The sequence below is a fragment of the Gigantopelta aegis genome, chromosome 10 (genome assembly GCF_016097555.1).
Source record: "Gigantopelta aegis isolate Gae_Host chromosome 10, Gae_host_genome, whole genome shotgun sequence".
Classification (NCBI taxonomy): Eukaryota; Metazoa; Mollusca; class Gastropoda; order Neomphalida; family Peltospiridae; genus Gigantopelta; species Gigantopelta aegis.
In genome coordinates this window covers 16,798,209-16,820,196 of record NC_054708.1, presented here as the reverse complement: position 1 = coordinate 16,820,196, position 21,988 = coordinate 16,798,209, and the positions used below count along the sequence as shown (strand labels likewise).

The following is a 21,988-nucleotide window of genomic DNA, read 5'->3' as shown; positions in this document are numbered from 1 at the left end:
TACGTCCTGCCCCAACTCCTAGAAACAGTCATTAAATATGACCAATATGGAAAACAAGCTAAACAATATGTACACGCACAAAATCTTTCAAACATTACGCTGGGTTAGGGTTAGATAGGGAATTTCCTCAGAAACCCTAACCCTGTAACCCTGATGTCTTTGCAGTCTTTGCCTTAGAAGAAAGTACATGGAGTCCAGAACAGCTTAAAAGAATTCGAATAAAATGGATAACAAACGACTTTTAAATGCCAGTAAACGATAGAAGAATGTAAAATATTAAAACATTTAAGAAGACACAACTGGAAAACATAACAGAAACTCAAAGATCTCAGCCGGCACAATACGTGAGCTTTTTGGAAACTTTTAAAAGAAAAACAACGTGACTGTAATTTATCACCTTTAAGTAATTGTATCTTAAATAGCCCTATATTACAAGAAGAAATACTTACAGTTGTTAAAAAAACTTAAGAATAACAGAGCTTCGGGTCTGGACAACATAATTAATGAATATATTAAGCAAACTACTGACTGTATGATTCTTGTATATGTCAGACTTTTTAATTTAGTATTTGAAAACGGTATCTTCTCTGACTCATGGTTAGTTGATATAATCAAGCCAATTTATAAAAGTGGTGATAAGATAATCCTGAAAATTATAGACATTACTTAGCTGTCTTGGAAAACTGTTTACTGCCGTGTTAAATAATAGACTACAAGCGTATCTAGAAACGAATTATATACAATCTAATGTTCAAGCAGGGTTCAGGAAAGATTATTCTACAACTGATCATGTCTTCACACTATATGGACTAATAGAACTGATGAAAGCACGGAAGAAAACACTTTTTTTGTACATTTATAGATTTTAGGAAAGCTTTTGATTCAGTTTGGAGAATTGGACTTTGGGATAAATTACTTTAAAATGGTATATATGGTAAATGTTTTCAAGTAATTTATAATGTTTCAGAATATTAAATCTTGTGTCAGCGCACATAATTCCATGACAGATTATTTCCTCTGCTGTGTTGGTGTAAGACAAGGTGAAAATATATCCCCTTTATTTTCATTGTTTCTTAATGATATTGAAGATACATTTAAAATGAATGACTGCCATGGCATAGGCATAGACGAATTATTCAGTGATTCTTTAATTCAGTTGTTCTTTTTGTTTTACTCTATGCTGATGAATATTGATTATTGATCATCACTTTGTTTTCCCCATTACCATAGTTTGACATCCAATAGCCGATGTATTTTTCGTGCTGGGGTGTCGTTAAACATTCATTCATTCATTCTATGCTGATGATACTGTACTCCTTGCAGATAATTACCAAGATATGCAAAACTCTCTGAATGTATTTGATTCGTATTGCACGAACTGGAAACTAACAGTAAATTGTAACAAAAGTCTTAATCTTTAGTGGCAATAAGAAAGATTACAAAAAGGTGTTTTACGTTGGAAAATCAAAGCTTGATAACGTAGAAAGTTATAAATATCTTGGTATTATATTTAAATATGACCAATATGGAAAGGCAAGAAACATGTTATAGACACAAGTACAAAAGGCTATGTTTTTATTCTACAAGGCAGATGTCATACTATTTCTATCCAGTGCCAACTAAAATTATTTGACTGCATGGTTTTACCAGTCTTATTATAAGGCAACGAAATATGGGGTTTTGAAAATGTGTCATTAACTGAAAAATTATGTAACCAATTAATAAAATTGTTATTACCTGTGAGAAAATCTACACCACTGTATATATTATATGGAGAACTTGGACGTTACCCGGTATATATTACCGTAAAAATAAGAATGATAATGTCCTGGCATCGACTAATCATTTGAAAACAGTCCAAGTTGTCATTATTGGTGTACACATTATTACTGAATTATGATAATAATAACCTTTTAATCACAAATGGATTATGTATGTTAAATCTGTTTTAGATGATACGGTATTGGTTGTACATATATACGATTATCACAATGCAATGCTATTACTAGTGCTTCCATTTTGAAAACGTATATTAATACAAAGCTTAATGATCAATACTTACAATCATGGTATACTAATACTGATAACTCATCCAAAGCTTCAAATTATAAGTTATTTTAAAATACTGTTGAATTTGAGATACACATCACAATTATAGAGAGAAAACATTGGTGTTCAGTATTACGCTTCAGATTATCAAACCATAATCTTCCAACTGAAACAGGCAGATGGAAAAATGTAGCACTACAAAATAGAATATGTAATAATTACGATATCGGAGATGAGTTTCATTATATATTTACATGTATGTTTTTCAAGAATGAAAGAAAGCGTTACTTACCATCTTTCTGTCAGTCTAAACCAAATACATACAAATTTTATAAATTATTCAACTCTAAGAAAGCTGGAGAAAACTTCTATATTTTGTTGTCTAATTATGAATACTTTCAAATCTTCTGGCTGATATTCTGGGGTTTTTTTATTTATTTATGTATTTATTGTATTTATGTACACCCACCATCTTGTTACAATTATATTGACTGCTGTATGTATATATATCCTCATATGCCGTAGACTATGGCCTGAGTGTAAATAAAGTTCAGTTCAGCCATAGCGTGTCTTAGCAAATGCTGTTTTAATATAGTTTCATACAAACATAAATCATACTGAATATTCAATAAAAACATTAACGTTATAACTGACTTATTTAAACAACAATAGGGCTATATAGCTTCGTTATTTAATATTTTAAAAAATCAGTAGTAAATAATTCATTAATTTGTAATACCAATGTATCGCGTTTATGAATTGTCAAATTAAAACTGTATGAGACATATTTTGAGATTCGTAAAATAACGCTGGACAGACACTGGAAAAATCGACATTAGGAAAGCTCCACTGACGAATGTCATTGCGAAGTAAAATGTATATTTAAAAGTCTAGGAGAGAATAAACATTGAAAAGTTTCAATGTGAACACTCTAGAAAATAGACCTAGTCACCTTTACTGCAGGGCCGTAGCTAGGATTTTTTGTTATGATGGGGGGGGGGGGGCAACTGAGTAGTTAATAGTCTAAAACTCCTTAAACAGGTAAGAAGAGAATTTTCTTCAAGTTTCTATAATGTTTTCCGCTAGCTACGGCCCTGTACTGTTTCAATGTTTTGTTCTTTTTAATATAAATAGTTGTTTTCGGGTGTTTTTTTACTTTCACACGAATGGTTGCCATCTGGTCTTTACGTCTATATACGATTCAATGTTAAACCTGTTTTGCATGTAACTCCCTCCCATCCGGCATCACATCCCTGTTCGCAGGTCCCAGTTCGTGTATCACAAGCTTCATCTCCAGTCAGGCAATGTCCACATGTTTCATTACAGCCGACGCCATGATAGCCTGGTTTACATTCTAGAAACAAAAGTTAAAGTTTGTTTTGTTTAACGACAACACTAGATCACACTGATGTATTAATCATCGAATTTAAAAAATAAATAAATTTAAATGTCATTATTTCGGCAAGCAGAACTATTTCTAAATGTTTCGTTGATAACATGTTCACTATTTTGTTACCATGGTAAACATTTAATGACAACACGTTATGCATTAAATTCGTGTTGTTTCTGTCATTATATTTTATAATGATGTAAAATTGTTTTGAAATGTACTGTCAGAGGAGTATTTGACAATAATACAAAGTCAAGCATTTGTGTCGTTTTGTCAGCCATTTTGGAAAACATTTGCATTATACTACCGTTGCTTAGACCAAGATTAAGAAAGGTAAGGCTGGGCTACGTCCTGCCCTAACTCCTAGAAACAGTCATTAAATATGACCAATATGGAAAACAAGCTAAACAATATGTACACGCAAAACTTAGGATAAAACAAGCTATACAACTACATTATGCACTTAAGCTAATAAAACAACTGCCTTATGCACTTAAGCTGATCTTAGCACTAAGATTTTTTCGTGCCTGCATTTAAAGTGATCTTAGCACTAAGATCGCTTCGTGGCAGCACTTAAGGTAATCTTAGCACTAAGATCGCTTCGTGGCAGCACTTAAGGTAATCTTAGCACTAAGATCGCTTCGTGGAACTGGGGGCCTTATTCATGTAGACTACACGTGCCTGAACACAGTTCAAACGCAATAAAAAAAGCAAGTTTTGTTATAGCAGGTGTTAGGCCTACAGACAAATTTTTTTCAAGTGGCCATTTTGTTAGTATAAAAACAAAATTGCAAGTAATTTTTTTTAGATGCATTAAGTAGGCCTAAAGTTGTGCGTGTGTCTGTTACTGAGTATCAGTGGGGTTCACTACATTGTCTAAAGAGGCGTTCTCATTATGCGACGGGGGTTTTTTTTGTTTGTTTTTTAAATAAATAATTAATAAAAAATGTTTAGATGCATTAAGTAAAGTTGTGTGTGTGTCTGTTACAAAGTATCAGTGGGGTTCACTACATTGTCTAAAGAGGCGTTCTCATTATGCGACGGGGTTTTTGTTTTGTTTTTTTAAAATAAATAATTAATAAATAAATAAAAGTACAGCTATGTAGCCTACTTTGCACCATGAAATATTATTCGGGCAAGTGAAAGTGCTGTCACCACTTGCCTGGATGGCAACTCCAAAAAAAAGGTTAAGCGCAGACACTGAAATCGGAACGACATTAGTCGCATACGACTAGATTAGACAAATCATAAGCTCTCAGTCAATCTAATGACATTAAGGTACAACCGTTTAGTTTTGTCACTTCCGTGTTTTTTCATTTGCTTATAAACATGTCAAAATATCCGGTTTTCATGGGTCCATAAAACCTATTATTATCCAGATGTAGTCAATAATTGTATAATGTTATCAGTAAATTGTCTACATTCATGTTTTCTTTATTTCAGTGGGAATTTGTAAGCACTTACATTTCCCGCAAAATATTTTTAAACTGATGCGCTTTGTATGACGTCATCAAATCTTATGACATAACGACACACACACACACGATTCGAGTCACTACGACAAGCTAGTTTTGACTAATCGCATATTGAGAACGCCGCTTAACGCGAGTGACGCCTTGATTATTACTATTATTATCCATATGGTTCAACAAAACCGACTTAATAATAATCATACGAAGCACAGGTGTAATAACAAGTGTGATGAGTAATTTTGGGAAGCGACGTCATAATATGACGTTGCTTCTACAGTCCTAGTTCAGACTGTGCATTTGAAATATAACATCATTTCATTGTCTCTTAGTTGTGACTAAAACATTTTGAGTTGGGTCTTATTATTCATAAAGAAAATAACAATAATAATATGGATAATAAAGGAACTATTACACTCGTGTGTGAGTCGTACTGCTTTTACGAAACTCGTGTCAGACAATTCAAAAATCCTGACACGAGTTTCGTAAAATCAGTACTACACACTAGCTCTTATAATAATCTCTATGTAGATGACGTAGGACTGTAGATTGTTGATGTGACGTCACACGAAATACACAGAAAACCATGCCGCGAAAGAAGCAACGAAGAAAGTTGCTTCAAAATACTTTCGCCAGTCCCACTGAACACTCCGAACGATGAAGTTGATTAGTGAGAACATCGTAATTGCTCTCCCTCCCTCCCCACCCTGGGGGCTGTGATCAACGTGCTTGGCCGTTTGGTCAAGTATCATGTTCAGCACGATGGTAACGCGACCATTTTCACCCTTATATATGGTGACAACGGTCCGCGTTGTTCCACCAGTGTGCGAGAAGGCAACCCATGGCAGCACGGGGGGGGGGGGGGGGGGGGCCAAACCTGGCGGCTCAAATGCTAAAGAAGAAGACGAGACCGGCAGGGGGAACCAAAACCGGCGGCGCAACTGCCGGCAGCGGTCCCTTCTGCTTGGACGCTCCCACCACTCGAATGCAGACCAAGCCAGGTGCAGCCCAGGAGGGACCAAAGCTGTCAACTTCAATAAAAGTGGCGGTCCCTTCTGTTGCAGCACCAACGCAGATGGACACAGACCACTTGAATGCTGACCGTCTACCAGCGTCTCCACCCGTTGTTGTTGCGGATCCGGCAGTTGATGCACAGGGCGAGACCAAGAAGAGAAAGGTTACAGAAAAGACGTCGCAGAAGCCAACACTCTCTCCTTGGGCAATCGTTTGTGATAAGCTGTCGTGCAAGTACCCGAACGCAGTTCAGGGGGGTTTGAGGGATCTGGCCCAGATGACGATAGCCATTAAGGAGACTTCCTGAAGACCACTACCATCACGCACAGGAAGGCACCAGATAATGGGCAGCAACATCAGCAAGAACCTCTTAGTGACCTGCACGCGGGACGGGTTGTATCGGCAAGCTCTACTCAAGCCAGAGACGGAGAACGCAACTTTACACCGCATTCTCAAGCTGGCCCTTCGGCAAGATTACAGTGAAGTCATCTCAACGTGTTATCTTAACCTGCGAGATTTTCTTCCAAAGTACAGAGCCGAGCAGCCCATCAACACGCCATGAGTCCCGCGGTCAACCTCTCCAAGAACCTTCGCCTCCAGGTAAGGGCTTAGTCGGATTTTTTGGCCGGTGTTCAAAATTTTATGTTTATTCTTTTGTAAACAGCCCGACGCAATTTATTTTGCTAAATTCTTCAAATCACCTTAAAAACATTTTCGGCTGAGCTTTTTTAAATTTATGTTTGGACTTTAATTTTTTCCAGACATGTGTACAGTGAGTGAATCAGCTGCTATTGGTCTTAGGTCTCTGACCTAACTTTTAAATTTCTATTCCAAATTCCGCCCACCTCAAACTTACCGTCCCCCCCCCCCCCCCCCCCCCCCCCCTTCCTGGTCATGACTGGTCCGTCACTGGAGACGTCAGAGGTTAAGCCCGAGACAGGCGTGTTCGCTACATTAGTGGTATATGGACACGTAAAAAAGGTTTCAGTCAGTCAAAATACCTTAATTCATCTCGAATTGTTGTCCACTGATTTCTTACCTATATATTCTAGGAAATTTAACAATTAACTTTGATGCCATGTAACATTCCCGTGGCGTCTTTCCATTATTGCATAATGATAACCTAATAGTGTTTGCTTTGAATTTGTATAGATCTTCAAAATTACTAATGATTTTTTATGTATATCTGCCCTAACTAGACAGACCTGTCTCTAGAACAGTGCCCTTTTAAAGTTATTATTTCTAATTGCCTCTTTACAAGTATCTACCGTATCTAAAGTCCGAACCAAAATGTTAACAACTATCTACCAAAAGGCGAAAGATATTGTCAAAAGTTAGGAAAGATAGACCATTTCATGGCGGGGGGTTTTCCGAATACGATTTTTATGTCAATGGTTCTGTAGATGGGGCGTTCGAGCTACCCGCCCAATGACGCGGAGCGACCCCACCGATGGGGCTGGACTCGGGGCGACGGACGGTGCGTTGAAGCTTTTAGCACGTGAGTGTAAGTAGGTCCCAGCACCCACACCGGCAGGCTGACGCAGTGCCTGCAGTGGGTGCCAGTGGACCGGTCACACTCTCGAGCTAAAAGGTTTGACGCACTGTTCGTCGTTTTGAGTTTAGCTTTTCGATGGGGTCGCTCCGCAACGTGGGTGTGTGGCTCGGGCGCTTTGTCTGCAGAACCATTGGCGCGCTTCTTCATTTTTCATTTATTCATTCATTCATTCATTTATTTATTTATTTATTATTTTGTATTTTTTCTGTGTTTTGTTTTTCTCTCATGTATATACTTCTTTTTGAATATTTAATTTTATGTATATTCTTGTAATAGTTGTAGTCGTCGTTATTGTCATTATTGTCATTATTGTATGTTATTAGAAGAGGGACTCGTAAGTTGGATAACTTGTGCCCGATCCATTTGTACCTTATATGAAATAAAATATGCTTCAATCAATGTCAACTCGTGATGTGTGAAAACCATATGTTCACTCATTGCTTCGCAATTCGTGAAAATCTGGTTTTCACACATCACTCGTTGACATAAACATCGTATTCGAAACCCCCCATGAAACAGCTTCTATTAACTAAAGTCTGAACCAAAATGTTAACAACTACAATAAATTGCTCTTCTACCTTTATTTTTCGTTGGATTTTACCCACATTTTGTCCAGCCAGAAATCTTGAAAAAAACCCATTAGGCTACAATGACACAGATTCCGCATACTAGATGATAACCATGTCACCTATATCGATTTCGCTGAGATCGCATAGGGCAAAAACATGTAATTTGTGCCGGCTGCCATTTTGAATTTTTTAATAGAATATTCTACAAGAGGGGTGAGAAGGATATGACTTAATCATGTTATGTTATAAAAAGCAAACGTGATGACGTCATATTTAAAAAATATATATATAATTTTTTGTTTGTTTAAAGATAGCCTACCACTAGAGATCATTGAAGAGTATTCCATAAAAAAAAAACCCAAAATGGCAGACGTCAAAAAACTGGATATATTTTGCCCTATGCTTTCTCAGCGAAGTCGAAACTGGTGACATCATTACAGTCTCATATGTGGAATCTCTGTCACTGTAATGGTTTTTCACAACTTGTGTCTGGACAAACTTTGGGGGAAATGTAACAGTAATTAAAGGTAGGAGAGTAATTTATCGTAGTTGTTAACAATTTGGTTCGGACTTTAGTATACAAAGGGACGTCATAACTAAATAAAATGAATAAATAAATAATAATAATTGAGAAAAAGAAGATAAACAACAATAATAATAATAATAATAATTATAATAATAATAAAACGAAAACCTCACACAATCCACATTCATTCGTTGTCTCTTTCTTTCTCTCTGGAAAATGGCTGGCCAATTAAGGTCGTAAGTGAAACGATTTTACTATTTTGGCATGGCGGTGTTCGGTACTAATGAGGATGTTAGTGTACACTAATATGGTTTAGAAGCCATTTTTAATTGAACTGACATTGTTTACAATTGTCGCAAATTGATAATTGATAACAAACTGATAATGGATGATAAAAAGAATACCCCTCTCGTGTCTTGTGATATCATAATTTATCAACACTTGTTGGTAAAAATATTAAAAAATCCTTGGCAAGCCTTGGATTTGATACTTTTATCAACTCATGCTAATAAATTATGGTATTACAAGATATTCGGGGAGTATCCTCTATAACTTAGGTTTAAAAGCATAAACATAGCCTCTGTTCTTTTTAGTATAAATAAAATGATAAAACAAATCATTAATTCAGATTTAAATCCATGTTGTATTTTCATGGATTCATTTATCTCCGTGATTATTGCAGTGGTTTTTCACCATACATTTTGGGCCACATCAAAAGGCTGCCTGATATGCTATTCGAACCAATATGAATTTTTGAACCCACGTGTGACACAAAATAGTCATGTTTTACTTTCACCCGAATGGTTGCTATATGGTCTTTACGTGTATATATATATATATATACGATTCAATGTTAAACCTGTTTTGCATGTAACTCCCTCCCATCCGGCAGCACATCCCTGTCCGCAGGTCCCAGTTCGTGTATCACAAGCTTCATCTCCAGTCAGGCAATGTCCACATGTTTCATTACAGCCGACGCCATGATAGCCTGGTTTACATTCTAGAAACAAAAGTTAAAGTTTTTTGTTTTAAATGACAACACTAGATCACACCTATTTATTAATCATCGGCTAATGGATGTCAAACATTTGGTTATTCTGACATATAGCATTAGAAAGGAAATTCGCTACATTTTTTTTCCATTAGTAGCAAAACCTTTGGTATACCAGTCATGGTGCACTGGCTGTTTCTCCTAACCCGAGCGACCTAAGAATATCAACCTGTGTCAAAATCTTTTTCGACCTCTTTGTTTTTTTTAAAATAAAAAATATTTAACCAATTTCAATTTAGGCATAAGCAAATATAATATTGATCTGTAGATGATATTTGTCAAACATTTTAAAACCTCGATATAATTTGATCAAACTTTATTAACGTCAGTTTCGATTCGTTAGAAATTAGAAATTCTGTAAAATGCTATTCATAGTAACGAGAACACGATTTTCCGGCGACGGTGGCACGCGATCTCGCGCACCGTGGTGCATGTTCGTAATATATGGTACATGTTCTTGTGACAGGTAAAATAGGTTTCAAACCAAATCAATCTAACGGTAGCTGCACAGATACCTTCGTGTGAGCCAGATGAGGCTATGTAGGGTGTATACTACCAACTCAAATACCATAGACGACAATAATAACATATGTGGCTAAAACTCCTACCTGCAGCGTATCAATCGACATAAACACCACCCCTCACCTCAGGGTGAAACAGACAAAAATACAGGTATGCATGTCTCACGCACAAGGCTACTTGACACTGTGGTAGATGTAATAAAATTGCAGACATTTTTTGCCCAGATGAAACTATTTTTTTTACAACTAACATATTGACATTTATCAGCAATCACAGGACTTGAGCTGTTAATTAACTTCTCTATCAAAAGGTAGGTACACCTTGAACTTTGGCCCAGCCAGACGTTATTTGGTTTAGTACTACCTGTACGAGTATGCTTTGACAGTCACACAGATACTATTAGCGGTCATTTGGTCCGACACTATGTACAGTCGCTAGAATGACTTCGCGTTTGCTATTAATGTACCCGATTCAGTCCGAAAGAAGCTATACAAGTGTCGAACTCCGTGGAGAATCCGTAATCGGCCGACTTATTCCGATTGGCTTGGAATAGCCGTGAGAGATATTTTCATGACACCTGTCTATAATTTGTTCAACATATTTGTTGTCATCAGTGTCATGAAATTGCATTAGTATATAATATAATATTCAAAAAAAAACCTACCCATAAAGGTTCTGTGGTGTGCTTCAAGCACAGAATACCGCGACGTCATGATTTCGAGAATTTCAGCAAACTTCCGTAAATTGTACATATGTCAGTGGCGTGCTATTGCAGGTATCATTTTATACCGACAATGTTGGCTTATTTTCTGCCAAAAACAGCGATTTGTTTTGGTAAAAGTAGTAGGGGGCCGCCTACTTAAACACTAAGTTTGACCCAATGTTCCTGGAATGTATAGTCCTTCCCACAGGGAACGCCTTTTTTCATACTATGGAATTTACTGCAGGTTAATTATTTCTGAGCCGATTGTTTTCAAAATTGCACATAAAAATAGTTTGGTTGGTTGTTTTGGGGTTGTTGTTTATTTTGGTTTTTTGTTGGTTGGTTGGTTTTTCTTTGTTTTGGGTTTTTTTGTTGTTTTTATTTCCAAAACACTTTTCCTGTTTTTCTTATGTCAAAACCAAACTGAAATTATTTACAAATATCTTTATAGGAGGATGGGACGGACTATAGGTACCTTAATAAAACAGGCTAAAACACAATTTTATCCACAAGTTAAAGCGATCAACAAGCGCACCCTTTATCTAGAGATATTCAGTAACACAAATAAAATATTCGTATAAATTCCCCTTCCAGATGACACCCCCACCCTCGTCTACGCCTAGACTAGGTACATGTGCGACCAGCGTAACGTTTTCTCCTTTCCAACTTTCCGGGGCGGTTTATAAATATAAAACACAGTAATGCCTGGCGTGTTGTCACTACCGTGTATTTCTGACAAGGCTAAACGTAAGTTACGAATAAAGTTAGACGTAAATCTAAGAGTTCCCTCGGCCACAACTAGCGGCACACGTAAAAGTCCACTTCGATAATTCATGAAATGGAAGCACTTTTCGTTTTTGTAAAGTGTTTAACAAATTAACTCCCTTTATGAATCCAGTGGCATCTAGTTTTGTTACTAGTGTCATTTGATCCACTATTTGTTTTGTTTTGTTTTTTTTTTTTTTGTTTTTTTTTTTTTGGGGGGGGGGTTGGGGGTGGGGGGGGTGGGTGGTGTTTGTGTGTGTGTGTGTGTGTCTGTGTGCGTGTGTTAAAATAGGCTGATAGCCTTCTGACGAGTCTGCATATCACATTATACCAAACTCCAAAGAAACAATGTCCCAGTAAACAGTAATTAAAGTATTTGCTGATACATATGCAAATGTGTGCAACAACAAACCGGACGATTTGTTCCCCTGTACTTATTTCACGTACCAGCTAACATTAAACGCAGGGCCGTACCGTGGTCGCGCCGGGAGGAGGTGAGGCGATCATTAACCAAGCTGACCCTTTTCTCCTCAAAATACGATCATACGAAATGGGCAGTCTGATTGCGATAAAGACAACAAATTACAGCTTTATTATATCTGGTTCAATTGTAAGGCCACACTATACTGGGATAGGAATGTCCGTGTCATTATATGAACGTCTGTGCCTTGGGTTGGTACTGTTTAATATTTGGATCAAGAATCATATTTACTAATGATAGCAATGTGCAGGGGATGATATTGTCTGTGTGTTCCTCACTTGCCTCTCTGACTGAATGCCTTGATAGAAACAATATTTCCAAACTATTAAAGCAATGTTGCAAGTTTTATTACTTCGACAGAATAAAGTCTCCAAATCACATCATCATGCCAATAGCAAAATTCCTATATCGAGTTTTGGAGTAGGAACTGTTTATCAGCAATGGTTCCTTTAAATTAATGGAATTGACTATTGACTTATTATTAGAACAAATCTTTCTAAAGTTCAGAATGGTCATTAAGCCACAGAAGAAGCACCGCAGCTTCTGCATACCTAATTCCCCAGGTAACAATATCAAGTGCAGTCACATTCCCAGTCTGGAGCTCCACGCGGTAAGACGTGTTTGTTTCGCGTGTGCACACTGCACGTGCTTTCGTGTGCTCGACTTGGGGGTCCTTCATTTCGTTGTTTTTGTCAGCGAAATGAAGTTTTGTACTGGGATGTATGCGGCCATTGGAACTGCTTGAACGCTGGAACGCTTCTCGTTTCGACAGTCTGCACCACCAGGTTGGATTCTTTTTTAGCGAGATTCCTTGCCTCCACATCATTTCTCCGTCTGACTGTCGACTTGGTTTTTTTTCGTGACTCGTATGACGGCCATTCTGCAGAACGCTACTGTTGTTCGCGTTTACTCTCTACATGTCCGAGCCTGTCCTAGCAGCACTGGAAGATTGACCGCCCCACTCTAAGAAGAAATAGGAAGCGGTGTCGCCCCCTACTACTCTTTTTCTAGACTTTACCTTGCTTTATAGTGATGTCATCTCGTATCCTCCGGAGTCGGGCCCGTCCGCACCACTATACCAAATCATGACGACTGGACTATACCCTAGTCTGATACTCTCTCTCGTTCAGACGGATCCGGCTTCTCAAGATCTGTATTTCAGCACAGCACTACACCTTCAACGTCTATCGACTGTCAATCTAGGGGTTTTCTTGACGGGATGCAACCCATCTCGTCCCTTTAAGCTGTGCACCCAAACGGCCTTAACGAGGCCACTCGCGTGGACATATCGATCGGACTTTAAACTTTTAGATCTGCGTTCAAAATGTTATGTCGAAATTACTTCTTTATTTTTAAATATTATTAAATAGTCCGATCCTCTCTTCTTTCTCTTATTTATTTTTGGACTGTCCTTCTAAAATGCTCCAAATTATATACATATTCGGCCGAGCAGTCAATTCTTTTTATTTTTGGCTTGTAACCTTTTTTTTTTTTTATTTATTCTATTAACTTTTTAACTAATTGCTATTTTAAAAATTCTGCCCATTTTCAAACCCCGACCCCCCCCCCCCCCCCCCCCCTCCATCCCGAGTCAGGCCACCGATCTTATCGGAGGTCGGACTCGGGATGGGCGTGTTCGAAACCTTAGTGGTATATGGGCACGTTAAACTAGTTATCATCATCATCATCATCATCATCAAGCGCAGCACTAGAGTACAAGCCAAATGAATTATTATTTTCAGTATTGTGTACTGACTACATGTATAACTGATGGCTATCTGTTTTAAACAAATCAGTAATTCATTTCGTGTCACCAAACTCTCATGTGACACTTTTGCCAATAGTTTTGTGTTAATAAGTGTAGTAGTAAGAGACAAACAGATTTATTGAGTCCAAAGGTAGAAGCTCTAGTGTGTAGTCCTACTGGTTCAGCAACATAATCAAATACACATACACTTTTATAATAGAATTAGTCGCTGACAATATCACAGGCCATGTGTAGGGTCGGTGTGTGTCAAACTTAATTAGATACATGTACGTTAAACAAATTCCACCCTTTACCAATTACCAAGGTCTTATGATTCAGAGAGGTATTTAATAAACTACTGTGAAATCCTGTATTTTAGTTGGTTTAAATTCCCATGATGTTCCTAAACACACACACACGCACACACACACACATGGATAACATGCACGTTTGACCACCACAAACAAACTTGAGTTCACAGTAAGCATCAATTTGAAATACTTTGGCATCTTGTTATAAGCACACTTTTAACACCTGAAAAAGGTGACTTAGTTCAATATAATTTCAAATATTATGCATCTTAAATGTTGCTTTATTGTAATTGTATGTTGGTAAATATGTATACAAATATTTACATGCATTAGCAGATTTATAGTTTGTAAAATATGTATATATGCTTTGGAATATGCTATGGTGGCCATCTTTAAGATATAAAATTCAATATGGCGAACATATTACCTACGTTTTATATGCGCTGGTTCATTCGCAGCTCATTAAAACGTGAGAAAAAGGTGTTGGAATCATGGTTCTTCGTGCATTAGAATCTGATATTTTCAGTACAAATTCAAAATGGCGGCCACAGGGACATATTAAAATCTGTTTTTAAATTGACACCACTAAGCAATAGAAGATTTGTGTCAAGTTTCTTAATTTTCTATGCAGAAACTTTATTTGTATCAAATTCAAATTAAAACATCTTACTGTCACACGCGTTTCCTGTCCACCAATCTGGACAAGCTTTACAAGCTCCTGTTTTCTTATCGCAGACTTCAGTTTTATTTCTACATTTGCAGGTTTTGTGACAGTTAGAACCATACCGGAAATCCAAACATGCTGTTTAAAAAAAAAAAAGCCAAAACAAAGAAGTCATTTGAATGAATGGATGAATCATTGAATTAATTAATTTACCTATATCCCAGCACGAACAATGAATGAATGGATGTGATGGATGGAGGAATATTTACTTACATCCCAGCACGAAAAATCTATGAATGGATGGTATGATATATATAGTCAGCCATTAGAAGCATCTTCAGGATGTGATGGATGGAGGAATACATACCAATAGATCTCAATGTCTGATATAGGCTAACTCATTTATACTGTTCATATATTTAGAGAAAAGATATTATAATACCAATAGATTACAATGTCTGATATAGGCTAACTCATTTATACTGTTCATACAGTTATAGAAAACGGAATATAACACTAATAGATCACAGTGTCTGATATAAGCTAAATTATTTATACTGTTCATATATTTAGAAAACATGGATTATAATACCAATAGATCACAATGTCTCATATAGGCTAACTCATTTATACTGTTCATATAGTTAATACAAACGCATTATAATACCAATGGATCACAATGTCTGATATAGACTAACTCATTTATACTGTTCATACAGTTATAGAAAACGCATTGTAATACCAATGGATCACAACGTCCTATCTGGTTTAGATTTCGAGATTTTCATTGAAAACGTTTACATATGGTGTCCATCTTTAAGATATAAAGTCCAATATGGCGAACGTTTTATATGCACTGGTTGATTCGCAGGTCATGAAAACATGACAAAATGTTTTGGAATCATGGTTCTACGTGCCTGAGAATCTGATATTTTCAGTACAAATTCAAAATGGCGGCCTCAGGGGGATAATAATATCTATTTTTAAATTGACACCACTAAGCAATAGAAGATTTGTGTCATGTTTCATACTTTTCTATGCAGAGACTTTATTTTTATCAAATTCAAATTAAAACATCTTACTGTCACACGCGTTTCCTGTCCACCAATCTGGACAAGCTTTACAAGCTCCTGTTTTCTTATCGCAGACTTCATGTTCATTTCTACAGTTGCAGGTTTTGTTACAGTTAGAACCATACCGGAAATCCAAACACGCTGTTTAAAAAATGAATAATGCCAAAACAAAGCAGTCATTTGAATGAATGAATGAATTAATTAATTAATGATGATAAGATAAATAAATATAGCATTTGGGGATGCAACTACTTACTCTCTAACTTATGATTGCAAAGGAATGTTGTATTATTCAAAGTTACTTATTGTTTTATTTTCTGCTTTTTAAAAAACATTTTGAAGACAATTTTTATTTTTAAAATAAGAAATAGTTGTTATTTAAAAACTTTTTCCTTTTCCTTTTTTAAAAAAACATATATCTTTTAGACTACAAGTACTTAGTAATGTGGAAAGTGGTAAATTTGTGAAATAAAATGGTAAATTTAATTTTAAAATGTTTTGGTATTATGCAGGATTTTTAAAGACAGTAACCAGTTATTCTCTATGTATGTTGAACGAGCAGACCACCTACCTGTACACATTGGTTGCGCCCATCCAGTTTGACACTCTTCACACTGGCCTGTAGTGTTATCACAGATCTTTCCAGACATACAATGGCCACACTTCGTACAACTTGTACCCCAATAGCCATTTTCGCAAACTGGAAAATTAGATATGAAAGACATTTTCATAACAAAACATACTAACCATGCCGGAATCTGAAGAAAACGAGTAAGGTATTTAAAGACATACATCTGCACACGGCAGAGTTCAATGATGTTTTGACAAGGTCCTAACTTGGAACCATTCTGTGATTGTGGGGTTATTTTGTGTCCCAACCAGTGCACCACGACTTGCATATCAAAGGATGGGAACATATGGTGGGTTTTCTCTAAGACTGTATGTCAGAATTATCAAACGAGTGACATCCAATAGCTGATGATTACGTAATTAATGTGTTCTGATAGTATCGTTAAACAAAACAAACATTAACTTTTCTTCGATTACAGGAAATATAAAAACTGAAATTAGATTTGAGGAATATATTAGAAGCTATGAGAGAAGTCATAGGAAACATCAAGACTGAATTTACATGTAGATTGTTGAATATACTGGATTCTATAATACTAGCAAAGGACAGTTTAAATGGGCTGCAGTTTCCTTACACTAGGCATCACCCCAAAACTATGATCGCATGTAGACAGCCAGCACCCAGTATCCGAGTCTCTATGTACACGGTCGTCGTGTGTGTGTGTGTGTGTGTGTGTGTGTGTGTGTGTGTGTTTCTTTAGAATGGTATTTTATTAAACGTTTTACGGTTTTCATTGGTTTTGGTCCGTCGATTGTATAGTGGTTCAATGCCTTTTATTGTGATGTTTGTAATTGCATACTAAATAATGGACATTTGTCTCTTTTTTTTCCAATAGAAAGGGGGGTCAGACAAGGCGACCCACTGTCACCATATCTATTCATAATAGCAGTTGGAGTTTTAAGTGCAACGTTAAAATACGACCCCAATATTAATGGAATTAAAATTAATAATACAGAATATCTTATCACGCAATATACTGATGATACATCTCTTTTGTTGGACGACATGGAACAGTCACCGAATAGAGCACTTCTTTTAGTCGACAAATTCATTCACGGCCTGTTCCGTTCTCAGAGAAAATTCGGATAAAACATAAGCTATACGGATTGGGGCAAGATTGGGTTGTGGTGTGGAATACAATACAAATAAAAACATTATATGGAATAATGATGGGAAATGTAAACTTCTCGGTATTAAATACAATGTAATGCAAGTTGATAACTATTCTGAGAATGTTAGTGATAAATGTTAATCTTTAAAAAAAACAAAAACAACCTCTTAAACGATTGGCTTTTCAGAAATATATCAATAATTGAAAAAACAACTAATACAAATCTTGACGTCCTTCCAACCACTTCATTATTTAAAATAATTACAGTCCACACTATTTAATTTTGTTTGGAATGGAAATGTATAAAGTTAAAAGAAATGTACTTATAAAGGACTATGAAAAAGGAGCCCTAAAAATACCTCAGTTTATGTCTTTCTCTTGTGCCTTAAAATATCATGGTTAAACAAATGCGTTGATCGTTTTAATTTATCTGCTCGGAAGAGCCTCTTATAGATGATTTGGACGATCTGGGAGGAGACAAAATTTGATTTTTACACAAGAACTGCTGTAGGAAAGTAATATCTAGATTTAATCAAGTTTGGCAGGATATTGGGCTGAAGTTCAGCACAACCCCACCACAGCCCCACAAGACATTCTATCTCAGTCTCTATGATTTAAATCATATATTAAAGTAAATAATAGTAAATAATATTTTTTTTTTTTTTACAATTCTTGGTGTACAAAAGGCAACTATTTTGTCAATGATCTCATAAGGGGTCGTCCAGATAGTATGTACGCAAAAAAAACTATATATTTTACACACACACACACACACACACACACACACACACACACACACACACACATCGCCCCGTACGCATGGCTTACACAAACTAAGAATTAACAATTTTAATAAATTAGATAAAATACATAATTCGAATGTAAATCTTCTTAAAAAGCACGAGAAAGTAACGAAGCCATTTTACAAGCTTTTCATTGACAAAATAAACGAAAAACCAATTAAATCACAACAAAAATGGCAATAAAAAATTAAATAAAGGGATCAGTTGAGAAAATGTTTATAAAATGACTTTTTTAAATAACTGACGATGCGAAATTACTTTTTTACAGTTCAAAATTAAGTAAGCTGATGCAACGCAAACCTTTTGAAACTGAATTATGTACATTTTGCAGTCATTTTAAAGAAACTCTAGTTAATTTATTTGTTGAATGTCAGAATGTTAAAACTATTTGGTATTGCTTCCTAAATGGTCTAAATGTAAAATGTGGTACTCTCGTTCCAAACACCGCTGAGGTACTTCTCATTTTTTCTTTTTCTTTTTATTAATAGTCCAGATATTGATATTATCAGTCTTTGTTTGCTTTTAATAAAATACTATATACATATTTGTAGAATGAAAAAAATTCAGTCAAATTATATTTCATGTTTAGCTCACACACGTTGTTATAAGCAGATTGAATTGTATTCTCTTTATTTTTACCACCCGGAAAAAGCTGGTAAAATAAGAAAGAAAAGGGAATATCTTAGTAGAGTACTTCACATGTAATACATATCTTCTTGTATTAACTAATAACTCTGTGTTTTAACAGAACAATTTAACGTTTCATTATGTATTGTAATAATATGTGTTTGAAGCTCCAAATAAAAACAATTTAATAATTAAAAAGAAAATAATAATAATTCTTATCATTCAATTTATTGATGTAAGAGACGTGTTCAGAAATACTAAATACCAGTAAGTAGCACTAAATTGTGCCTTGTTGAACCTTATATGCCACAGAAACGAATTCCTCACACGTGATTAAAATGAGATCAGCTTTAGATTTTAAAAGCATTTTCTGCATCAGTCAATGTAAATCCCCGCACTCCTCCCCTCCCCTCCCGGGTAGTAGCGGGGCTTTATCCCGGCATACCCCGGAGCTTTAACCTTCCATGATATTCCGCACTGCGGGGACATTACCGGAGTTACAACTGTTGCTAAACAAATGTTCCACGACTTTCACCAACCAAATGGCCCTGCACTGCGGGGCATTTTACCGTGACTTTCACCAACCAAATGGCCCTGCACTGCGGGGCATTTTACCGGGGCTTTCACAGCAACAAAATTAAAATCCCCCTATTCCCCGGGAGACCGGGAGGATGGGGTGGGGGTGCTTGGGGTGGAGCGGGTATTTACACAGACTGATGCATTATTTTTCAGACATCTTTTACCTTTGAACGCATGCATGCCCCTTTAAACTGTGACCTTGAACTTGCCATATACGCCCGAAGGTAGCTTTGAATCAGACCTTGACCTTTAACATATTCATTTAACAAGAGATGTTTGTCAAACATATAAACCTTCCCTTCTTAAAAAGGCACTGAATGGTGCGCAATCAATACGCAAAAAGGTCACTAGTTCATGACCAACCTGCATACCAAGTTTGAGGATCCTAACCTTGAGATATTGAGCCGAAATCGTTTTATTGACCTTGACCTTTGACCTACTGACCTCAAATCAATAGGGGTCATCTGCTGGTCATGACTAATTTGCATACCAACCTTGGGCATCCAAGGTCATGGCGTTCTCGAGTTATAGAGCGGTAACTGCTTTGTCTAAAGTCACCGCGACTTTGACCTTTGACCTACTGACCTCAAATAAATAGGGGTCATCTGCTGGCCATGACTAATTTGCATACCAACCTTGGGTATCCTAGGTCATGGTGTTCTCGAGTTATAGAGCGGTAACTGCTTTGTCTAAAGTCACCGCGACCTTGACCTTAGACCTACTGTACCCAATTCAAATGGGTCATTCACTGGTCGTTACCAACCTGCATACCAAGTCTGAGGATCCTAGGTCAAGATAATTTTCAGCGCAAACCAAACTGCTAACAGACGAACAGACGGACCAACGATTAGCGCCATATATAGAAATTGTATCACTGGGAAAATCAGTTCCTGTGAACTTCATTCAATGGTGAATACTATCATCAACAGACATATGTACAGAGATACGTTTGTATTCCGTTATGCCAGATTGAACATCATAGGGGTCAAAATCAAAAATGTATGATTGCACATGCGATTGTCAAATGGATATCAGTAGCGTGTGTATCCTCCACTGGATGCAATACACGATGTGCATTGATGCCTCATGGAGTTAACCAAGTTCTGGAAGAACTCTTGTGGCAGTTGGTTCCATTCCTGCACAATGGCCGCCTTAAGGTTACGGAAACCCGTTACATTTTTCCATTAGTAGCAAGGGATTTTTTTATATGCACCATCCCACAGACAGGATATTACATACCACGGCCTTTGATATACTAGTCGTGGTACACTGGCTGGAACGAGAAATTGTCCATTGGGCCCACTGACGGGGATCGATTCTAGACTGACCGACTTCAGAACTTTGATTTATTAAATATCGATTTAAAATGTTATTTTCGAAGTGTTATAGGATAAATATAATTTGCTACTCGTCTTGTTAATCGGTATTTGTCTCAACAGAGTCTCGATAATGATTAACATAGACTTGGTTGATATTTTCCATATTAAAAACACTCGTGACGAATCCTCTATGAACACCAGTCTTGCACTACTTTCGGCAATGCTTAAACAACTAAATAAATAATTTCAGCTGAGTTTTATTTTGTTAAAGGGACATACCCTAGTTTCAACCTGTGAAAATTAACACTAAGTTTAGTTAATCTACAAACCTGTAACACATTTGGATAACGTTACAACTGAGTGAAACATGAGTTTGTGACTTTGAAATGGTGAAATACCCCCTTATAATAGACTAAAACTGGACTCCATAACTGCTACTTCTCAGACGCACGTGCGTTTTTAAAAATATGAGAAATGCATTTTGTGATATTAAAAACACCAGGATGACCAAAAACACGTCGAATGTACAGACACTGATAATCTAAACAATAAAATCTAAGTAAAGTATGATTTAAGTTATCAAAAACGGTTATAATAGTCAAAAATATCCGTTAGTGTTTAAAAACTAGGGTATGTCCCTTTAATAAATAATAAAAAATAAATTAATAAAATAAATTGTTAATGTTTACTGAAAACAACATCCAGACACATTTTAATAAAATATTTATACTAACAATGTGAGACGTCTCTCATTCGGCTATTGGCGGAAAAAGCCGAATCATAGAATGGCGATTCCCCTCTGCCGTGTATTAATTTCCTCAAGAAAGAGTTCGATTGTTTATATTTATTATCACGTTCAATTTTTAAATAAAACATAATACTGTCGCAAACACTTACATATATACTGATCTTAAATTAAAGCATCTTACCGTCACACGCAATTCCAGTCCATCCATCTGGACAACTGCTACAATTTCCAGTGTACTGATCGCAGATTTCAGTTTCATTTCTACAATTGCAGGTCTTGTC

The 21,988-nt window shown here is 36.4% G+C and overlaps 1 protein-coding gene across 1 annotated transcript in view; it reads right to left on the bottom strand.

Annotated features, from left to right (window-relative positions):
- Positions 1 to 21,982, bottom strand: part of LOC121383148 (scavenger receptor class F member 1-like) — a 41,308-nt gene extending 19,326 nt beyond the window's left edge. The window contains exons 1-6 of the mRNA XM_041512976.1: positions 21,889 to 21,982; positions 16,461 to 16,589; positions 15,899 to 16,030; positions 14,823 to 14,954; positions 9,432 to 9,572; positions 3,263 to 3,403 (exon numbers count right to left, since the gene is read on the bottom strand). Of these exons, the coding sequence (XP_041368910.1) occupies positions 3,263 to 3,403; positions 9,432 to 9,572; positions 14,823 to 14,954; positions 15,899 to 16,030; positions 16,461 to 16,539 (625 nt within the window). The 5' untranslated portion in view covers positions 16,540 to 16,589; positions 21,889 to 21,982. The remainder of the gene's footprint in view (positions 1 to 3,262; positions 3,404 to 9,431; positions 9,573 to 14,822; positions 14,955 to 15,898; positions 16,031 to 16,460; positions 16,590 to 21,888) is intronic.
- Between the last annotated feature and the right edge of the window lie 6 nt (positions 21,983 to 21,988).